This window comes from Oncorhynchus keta, chromosome 6 (genome assembly GCF_023373465.1).
Source record: "Oncorhynchus keta strain PuntledgeMale-10-30-2019 chromosome 6, Oket_V2, whole genome shotgun sequence".
Classification (NCBI taxonomy): Eukaryota; Metazoa; Chordata; class Actinopteri; order Salmoniformes; family Salmonidae; genus Oncorhynchus; species Oncorhynchus keta.
The window spans coordinates 10,991,758-11,002,029 of record NC_068426.1 but is presented as its reverse complement, the minus strand read 5'-3'; the positions used below and the strand labels follow the sequence as shown (position 1 = coordinate 11,002,029).

General features: G+C 41.1%; 1 protein-coding gene across 1 annotated transcript; it reads right to left on the bottom strand.

Moving 5' to 3' along the window:
* Window positions 1–4,328: 4,328 nt before the first annotated feature.
* LOC118385617 (alpha-2Db adrenergic receptor-like) lies at window positions 4,329–6,341 on the bottom strand. Its single transcript, XM_035772835.1, has one exon. The coding sequence runs from the start codon at window positions 6,051–6,053 to the stop codon at window positions 4,698–4,700; it is 1,356 nt and encodes a 451-aa protein (XP_035628728.1). The 5' UTR covers window positions 6,054–6,341; the 3' UTR covers window positions 4,329–4,697.
* Window positions 6,342–10,272: the final 3,931 nt, after the last annotated feature.

The following is a 10,272-nucleotide window of genomic DNA, read 5'->3' as shown; positions in this document are numbered from 1 at the left end:
TCCTCCCAGTTGCCCACTGCACTGAGGCTAGGTAACACGGTCACCACCGATAAATCCATGATTATCGAAAACTTCAACAAGCATTTCTCAACGGCTGGCCATGCCTTCCGCCTGGCTACTCCTACCTCGGCCAACAGCTCCACCCCCCCCCCGCAGCTCCTCGCCCAAGCCTCTCCAGGTTCTCCTTTACCCAAATCCAGATAGCAGATGTTCTGAAAGAGCTGCAAAACCTGGACCCGTATAAATCAGCTGGGCTTGACAATCTGGACCCTCTATTTCTGAAACTATCCGCCGCCATTGTCGCAACCCCTATTACCAGCCTGTTCAACCTCTCTTTCATATCGTCTGAGATCCCCAAGGATTGGAAAGCTGCCGCAGTCATCCCCCTCTTCAAAGGGGGAGACACCCTGGACCCAAACTGTTACAGACCTATATCCATTCTGCCCTGCCTATCTAAGGTCTTCGAAAGCCAAGTCAACAAACAGGTCACTGACCATCTCGAATCCCACCGTACCTTCTCCGCTGTGCAATCTGGTTTCCGAGCCGGTCACGGGTGCACCTCAGCCACACTCAAGGTACTAAACGATATCATTACCGCCTTCGATAAAAGACAGTACTGCGCAGCCGTCTTCATCGACCTTGCCAAGGCTTTCGACTCTGTCAATCACCATATTCTTATCGGCAGACTCAGTAGCCTCGGTTTTTCGGATGACTGCCTTGCCTGGTTCACCAATTACTTTGCAGACAGAGTTCAGTGTGTCAAATTGGAGGGCATGCTGTCCGGTCCTCTGGCAGTATCTATGGGGGTGCCACAGGGTTCAATTCTCGGGCAGACTCTTTTCTCTGTATATATCAATGATGTTGCTCTTGCTGCGGGCGATTCCCTGATCCACCTCTACGCAGACGACACCATTCTATATACTTTCGGCCCGTCATTGGACACTGTGCTATCTAACCTCCAAACGAGCTTCAATGCCATACAACACTCCTTCCGTGGCCTCCAACTGCTCTTAAACGCTAGTAAAACCAAATGCATGCGTTTCAACCGATCGCTGCCTGCACCCGCATGCCCGACTAGCTACCGACCTTGAATATGTGGACATCTATAAGTACCTAGGTGTCTGGCTAGACTGCAAACTCTCCTTCCAGACTCATATCAAACATCTCCAATCGAAAATCAAATCAAGAGTCGGCTTTCTATTCCGCAACAAAGCCTCCTTCACTCACGCTGCCAAGCTTACCCTAGTAAAACTGACTATCCTACCGATCCTCGACTTTGGCGATGTCATCTACAAAATTGCTTCCAACACTCTACTCAGCAAACTGGATGCAGTTTATCACAGTGCCATCCGTTTTGTCACTAAAGCACCTTATACCACCCACCACTGCGACTTGTATGCTTTCGTCGGCTGGCCCTCGCTACATATTCGTCGACAGACCCACTGGCTCCAGGTCATCTACAAGGCCATGCTAGGTAAAGCTCCGCCTTATCTCAGTTCACTTGTCACGAAGGCAACACCCAACCGTAGCACGCGCTCCAGCAGGTGTATCTCACTGATCATCCCTAAAGCCAGCACCTCATTCGGCCGCCTTCAGCAAAAATCGCTGAAGTTGGAGACTTTTATCTCCCTCACCAACTTCAAACATCAGCTATCTGAGCAGCTAACCGATCGCTGCAGCTGTACATAGTCTATTGGTAAATAGCCCACCCATTTTCACCTATCTCATCCCCACAGTTTTTATTTATTTACTTTTCTGCTCTTTTGCACACCAATATCTCTTCCTGTACATGACCATCTGATCATTTATCACTCCAGTGTTAATCTGCAAAATTGTAATTATTCGCCTACCTCCTCATGCCTTTTGCACACATTGTATATAGACTCCCCTTGTTTTTCTACTGTGTTATTGACTTGTTAATTGTTTACTCCATGTGTAACTCTGTGTTGTCTGTTCACACTGCTATGCTTTATCTTGGCCAGGTCGCAGTTGCAAATGAGAACTTGTTCTCAACTAGCCTACCTGGTTAAATAAAGGTGAAATAAAATAAAAAAAACTCAGTCTAAGATCTATGGACTGTTTTCCTATATGGCACCTTGTATATTTGTATATAGCTATGAACTGTAATAGTGCTCTGGTATAGAATGTTTTGTGTATTGGCTCTACGTTTGAATATTAAGTAATTGTTGTGCATTCAGTGCAGTCAACAATTAGGGGCCGGTATGTTAGAGCCGATTTGGACATATTTGTATAAAAGACTGAACATATGGAGCTCCATGTACATTTCTGTAAATATATTAAATATTCATGTACATGATGAAATATTAGGTACGTACCTTTATGATTTATATTTACCTGATTGAGATATATTAATTTGTTAGTGTAACTCAGTTTTTGGCCCCCCCTCTAGCCCATTCATTGTATTGTGGTAAGTGTGTTAGGATAAAGGCAGGAAGTTGGGCCTCCGGGGGAGGGAGTCCTTGCTAGATGTGGAGCGGTATAGTTTTTTGACCATACATACATACATACAGGGTTGCCTACCCCTGCCTGTTGCGCACGGGGGACAGTTGGAAGAAAGAGGCTAGTGATGTGTAGCCAAAGTAAGAAGCTAAATATTAGGCCATTCATTAGCTGAATATTAAGCCATTCATTAGCTGAATATTAAGCCATTCATTAGCTGAATATTAGGCCTTAGGCTAAACATTTACCAGTCAAAGTGCAAGAAAAAAAGTTATCAGTTGATGAAATGGCCGATCTGTAGTGCGGTCTTCGGGCACACAAACCTCCACTATTGATTAGGCCTCCGTTTTTTAGACAAGACAATTATTATACATGGGTTACAACAGTGCAATGGGGAATGTATTTGTAGTATCAAGTGAGTACACAATTATTGTTCATAGGCTGTCAACTGCAGTGATATAGGCTAATTTGAATAACCGCTCAAACTTCCTGTTCTGTTTCAGGCCGAAACAACTGCATAGTCCTACAGCCTAGGCCTGATTATGCAACCATTTGGATCAGTCTGGGTCTATTCTTGACAGTTCTGAAGGTCCAGAAAGGTACATTAGCAGACCACTCATATGGGGTATTATGTCAGGATGTAACCCAGTGTTAAGATTGGCCTACAGGAAAATGTGGGCTTCTCCCTTCCAACTCCCCGAACATTCTTAATGATGTAGCCTATTTCACATTCAGAAAGCAATAGTAAGCATGCATAATTCATCCAATAGGCTAAAGAAAATAAGTTGAAATATGTGTCCAACAAGCTTTTGTAGTCTGGCTTTTCCTGGGACTCCACAATAGTGTGCAAAGCTGTCATCAAGGCAAAGGGTGGCTACTTTGAAGAATCTCAAATATATATTTTTTTTGATTTGCTTAACACTTTTTTTGGTTACTACATGATTCCGTTTGTTATTACATTGTTGATGTCTTCACTATTATTGTACAATGTAGAAAATATTACAAATAAAGAAAAACCCTTGAATGAGTAGGTCTTTCCAAACGTTTGACCAGTACTGTATACTTCCATAACTGATACCAGGCTATCTTCAGATTAGTCTTGAGGCTTGTGGGCGTCCTAGAGCAAAGCAACCGACATGAGTCTCATGTTTCCATAGAGGGGTCATATTAGTCTGTAGCTCAAATTGTCTGGAAGTTACAGACAGAAGTTGGCAGAAGAGGCTGTCAAATCAAAGGCACTCCTTCGATATAAAGTTCTTTTTTTTTTTATGAAAATGAAAAACACATCAGTTTGTCTCTTTCACAAGAGTAATAACATGTTCAGCTACTTAAGACATTGTCTCTAGTATAGAGTTTCCAAACTTAGAGGCGCAACGTCGCAAGACTTCTGGGAACACTATAGCGAAACAGACCAATCCGACCAGGCCTGGGTTTGGGGTTTGAGAAGTCAATGAGAGAATTGAAAAATGATTACTTAGTAGTTCATTTTCTCAAAATCTAAAGGCACAACCTAGATTCGATTGTGTGATCAGGGATTTATTTTGGAGAAGCAGTTTCTGCCTATCTTCTTACTGTACTGTCTTCTGCTGGGTCCAAAAATGTGGATGTTCCACTTCAGGAGAAATGGAAAGAGAGCCTTTGACATGACTTCTGCTTTTGGACCTTAATACGGCGACACGCCATCTTAACTCATCCTCCACATTTACTGGATTGGTTGAACAATGCAGAAGAGAACCACCACTGACGGGTTGGTTTTTCTTCTCGTCAAGACCAGTATGTAGGGGATCTAATCGCAGATATCTTGTTTATGCCTGCTACATTAGGTTAGATGTCTCAGACAGTAACAAGTCATTAATTGCCTCTTTACATCAAAAGCCCTTTAATGTATTAATAACAGAACACTGCTAAATGTGATTAACAACATGGAGAAACATAACAGTGTAGTCTGACTCATGCTTCTCGAATATGTAGATTGGATACAGAATTCTTTGTTTTTAAATAAATTATGCAGGTTTGCAACCTGATGCATTCAAGTCCACAGAAACACCATCTGACGGTTACAAACTCACTAATTTTGAAGTCAATTTTTTACATGACATTAAATTATTATTATTTAAAATCTTATCACAGTATTCTACAAACACTTTTTTACATGTCTCATAAGTACAGATACTAAACGCAACAGAGCTTACCCACACTCACACACATATAGAGAGAGATACATTTTTTTTGTAAACCTATGTGTGTGATGTCTGGCATATGATCTTCTTGAAAGATCTCCGAAAATCGCGATTAAATATTGTATAAATGATAGGGTTCACTGAACTGTTACAGTAACCAATCCAGAAAAACAGATTAAAGAGAGCATCCGGAATTGGGCAACAATCTCTGCATATTGCGTGCAGACTGTAAGTAAAAAAGAAAGGGAACCAGCAGAGTACAAACACCCCCATCACCACTGCAAGGACAAACGTAAAGCGCTTTTCACGCATCTGCGCCAGTTTGGTCTTTGACAGTGACATCTGTCTAATCTTTTGCTCCTGAGAGAGCTTCGCGTTGCGGTTTGAAGCCCATGACACGCGACAACTCTGTTTTGGGAAAGTGTTTGCCCCCTCCACTTTCACTCTCTTGGAGAAGAGACAGTTCTTGGGTTTGCTGTCGGCGACGCAGCTCTCCTCCAGGTCAATATCATCGAGCTCTCCTTTCCGCATGTGGCCACCTAAACTGGGGCTGCTGGGGCTCTCCACCTCAAACTTCCTCCTGGGCACGAAGCACGTCTCCGACTGCGAGGGCTGTCTCTCCGTCCCGTTCTTTGCTGCAAACACGGTTGATGCGCGCTGCTTGGCCACTTTATATATTTTACAATACACCAGAATCATGATTAGACCCGGGGCGAAAAATGATACCAGACAAGACGAGAGAATATACCATGTTTCGTTGTTGAGCAAGCACTCATGCTCGTCGTGTTTGGTCATAAGTAACGGTGGAAAAGAGATGACTGCTGATATGACCCAGACCACGGTGATCATACACTTAATACGCCTGGGCGTCCTCTTCCGATTGTAGCTAACAGCTTTGGTTACAGACCAGTACCTGTCCAGACTTATGGCACAGAGGTGCACTATGGAGGACGTGCAGAAGAGGACGTCAAGGGCCAAGTAGAAGGCGCACCAAGTGCTCCCAAAGTACCAGTAACCCATGATCTCGTTGGCGAGGGAGAAAGGGATGACCAAGGTGGCCACTAATATATCTGCCGATGCCAAAGAGACAAGGAAGAGATTCTGCGGCGCACGGAGCGCGCGGCTGGTGAAAACGGCCACCACAACAAGTACATTCCCTACGATTGTCACCAGAATGATAACGGTGACCAGGAACACGATGAAGACGGCCACGCTCTGGGAGTGAGGCAGAGGTATTTGGGCACTCGTGCCATTAGTATCTTCTGATGAGTTCGATGCGGCAAAAGCTGTTGGGGTTATATCCATTCTGGATAGACACGTCTGTTCCTCCCCATTCTCCTCATGCATTCCAAGCAGAGATACACAAGGCGAGGGTCGCAAATTGCGCAATTTGATCAAAGTAGTAATTTTCATCTAATCAGTTGACCCATTATGTGGAAACATCACTGTTCAATCTAAATCACAGACGGAATGACCAGGAGAAGTAGCATCCTGCAGTGTTTTGTTTTTAGTGCGTACGCACAAGGTTGCCCGCGACTCCAACAATGCCTGGCCACGCTCTACAGTTTGTATTTGTGCAAGGAAAGAAAAATGTTTTGAATGTATGGTTCCCTCGCGTACGACGGCAGTCCAAGAAACCAGGGTCAGATGGTAGCCTGAAGTTCCTACTTTAATCTGGTCGTTGCGCATTGGCCGCGTTCATGCTAGAGTGGAGAGGAATGTTAGTTCGGAGAGAGGGAGAGGGAGAGAGAGAGAGAGATGGAGGGGGGTGGGGCGTTTACTGCGCAATTACGCACATGATTAAACCATGGGAATAGGGTAGTAATGGCAGTAAAGACAGGTGAATGTATTGTCAAATGAACACAACATCACCGTTTGGAAATCTGTGCAAATGTTCTAGTTATCTTTAGAAGCGTAACATAACGTTAATTGTCAAACGTGGTGCGTTCAGTTAATTCGATCAATAAAAACAATACACATTTAATTAGAGCGGCATTATCTGAAGCCTGGAGGCTCAAAGAATTTGAAAGTCTGCCCCACAGCCAACCAGCCATTAGTTTGTTGTGTCACACACACACTTTAACTATGACACTTGTATTCACTATGAAACAAGACGATGATCAAGCCACCTGAAGTATTGGGGTAATGACACATTTTGTTGTTGTTTTGTCTCTACTCCAGCACTTATAACATGACTATGAGGTTAAAGTGCAGACTGTCAGCTTTAATTTGAGGGCATTTTCATCCATGTCCGTTTGAACCATTTAGAAATTACAGCACTTTTTGTACACAGTCCCCCCATTATATGGGACCAAAAGTATTGGGACAAATTCACTTATGTGTATTAAAGTAGTCAAACGTTTAGTATTTTGACCCATATTCCTATAATTGTGAAACTTAGACACTTTTTCTGTTTGTTTTTGGTTGTGTGTCCGATAATTTTGTGCCCAATAGAAATGAATGGTAAATAATTCATTGTGTCATTTGAGTTATATTCATTTTAAATAAGAATAGAATTTGTTTCCAAAAACGACTACATTAATGTGGAATCTACCAAGATTACGGATAGTCCTGAATAAAGTGAGAAAGTTAGATACACAAATGTCAATACGTAATCTCTCACCATTACATAAACAGGGGAGGTTCGCATTACTTGGGGGTGGGGTGATGATATTTGGGCATCTGTAACTTTCTCACTCACCATTATTAATGATTTATTCAGGACTATCTGTAATCATGGTAGGATCCACATTCATGTAGAAGTGTTTAGAAACAGTCTTATTTACAATTAAAGTGAATCCAAAATGACACAACACATTTTTTTACCATTCATTTCTATTGGGCACAAAATAATCTGAAACACAACCATCACAAACACTAAATGCATCCAACAAGTTTGTAGAGTCACAAGCTTGATGTAATCATTATGTGCTATGAATATGGGCCCAGATACTAAACTTTGTAGAGTCACAAGCTTGATGTAATCATTATGTGCTAGGAATATGGGACCAGATACTAAACTTTGTAGAGTCACAAGCTTGATGTAATCATTATGTGCTAGGAATATGGGTCCAGATACTAAACTTTGTAGAGTCACAAGCTTGATGTAATCATTATGTGCTAGGAATATGGGTCCAGATACTAAACTTTGTAGAGTCACAAGCTTGATGTAATCATTATGTGCTAGGAATATGGGTCCAGATACTAAACTTTGTAGAGTCACAAGCTTGATGTAATCATTATGTGCTAGGAATATGGGTCCAGATACTAAACTTTGTAGAGTCACAAGCTTGATGTAATCATTATGTGCTAGGAATATGGGTCCAGATACTAAACTTTGTAGAGTCACAAGCTTGATGTAATCATTATGTGCTAGGAATATGGGTCCAGATACTAAACTTTGTAGAGTCACAAGCTTGATGTAATCATTATGTGCTAGGAATATGAGTCCAGATACTAAACTTTGTAGAGTCACAAGCTTGATGTAATCATTATGTGCTAGGAATATGAGTCCAGATACTAAACTTTGTAGAGTCACAAGCTTGATGTAATCATTATGTGCTAGGAATATGGGTCCAGATACTAAACTTTGTAGAGTCACAAGCTTGATGTAATCATTATGTGCTAGGAATATGGGTCCAGATACTAAACTTTGTAGAGTCACAAGCTTGATGTAATCATTATGTGCTAGGAATATGGGTCCAGATACTAAACTTTGTAGAGTCACAAGCTTGATGTAATCATTATGTGCTAGGAATATGAGTCCAGATACTAAACTTTGTAGAGTCACAAGCTTGATGTAATCATTATGTGCTAGGAATATGAGTCCAGATACTAAACTTTGTAGAGTCACAAGCTTGATGTAATCATTATGTGCTAGGAATATGGGTCCAGATACTAAACTTTGTAGAGTCACAAGCTTGATGTAATCATTATGTGCTAGGAATATGGGTCCAGATACTAAACTTTGTAGAGTCACAAGCTTGATGTAATCATTATGTGCTAGGAATATGGGTCCAGATACTAAACTTTGTAGAGTCACAAGCTTGATGTAATCATTATGTGCTAGGAATATGGTCCAGATACTAAACTTTGTAGAGTCACAAGCTTACATTTACATTTACATTTAAGTAATAGTACACATAAGTGAATTTGTCCCAAATCTTTTGGTCCCCTAAAATGGGAGGACTATGTTCAAAAAGTGTTGTAACTTCTAAACGGTTCACCCGATATGGATGAAAATATGACATTACTGTAATTACCACGTGGGAATCCAGTACCTGACTTTTGTCATCTGTTTCAATGTCAACCTACAGGAAAGTGTACCCTCAGGCCTGGAGGGACGCAAAAGTCATTCTGCTACCCAAGAATAGCAAAGCACCTTTAACTGGCTGAAACAGCCGGCCAATCAAGCTGCTACCACCCCCCCCCCGGTGTTTGACCAGATACAAAGCTATTTCACAGTAAACAAATTAACAACTAACTTTCAGCATGCTGTCGTGGACATTTCCTGTATTACCAAATAATGAGAGAGCAAACCACACACAAGTCAGAGTTATCATAAAGTCCATTTTTAATTATATGAGCTTCACCATAGCCCTGTGACTCTCAGATCAATTCAGTGTCATAAATGAATTCTCTGAGAGTGCTTACAAAACAGTCCTTGGTATCATTTATAGCCAAGACACAACCATCAAAACTCACATGACGAATAACAGATCTTAGGAACATTATACAAATAACCTTTTACCAGAAAAAGGAGTATCCCATAATTTATAGCATTAGCTATAAATTATTGTTCAGTTTGGTCTCCTAAACCAAAGCTCTTATCTCGTTCTTGGTACCACTTAGAACCAAAAACATTACCTCATCCAATGGCATATATCAAATACACCCCCTCCTGGTTCCCCATTCATCACACCATCCCTTCACATGGTTTAGGAATAATTTACAGACACATTCACAGATAAGACTAACCCGACCTGTCCCCTCTCTGGGTCCAAGTAACTTTTTCCACATAATCATGCTTATGAAAATTAATAAAACATCTTATTTATAAATGTTACCTAAAGAATTCTGATTCTGCTACGACATTCCCCTCTCAGGGACATTGTCAAATACCTTAGCTTATATGTAAGCTTTCTGCCTTCTGAAACTAAGTTTACAACCTTTATTCTACAAGACAAACTTGTACATGTTTAATAACACAGAATAATCCATTTGAGGAAAATAAAAACATAACATAGAAATGCTCCCTAAGTTACATGAGGACCAGTATCTAAACACAGGCCTCCTCACAACATATAGGACAGGCATCCTTCTAAGTCCTCATGCTCAGAGATGTAGTCAGGAATAGGTCAGGGAAATCATTCATATTCCAAATCATAATTAACAACCCCAACTATTTATCCAACCAAAATTTAGAATGACATTCCTCAGTGATTCAAATTGGTCTTATCACTCAAAGTAAAAACCTCAATTTAACACACATCAATATTAGCAGATTTTACATTCATTCAGTATAATTATCCCATAATTCCACTATTAACTTTTTTAATCATGATTATAATACAGATCAGTATCTCAATGCAATCTTACTCTAAATTACTATAATTGTACATGGTGTAGACCT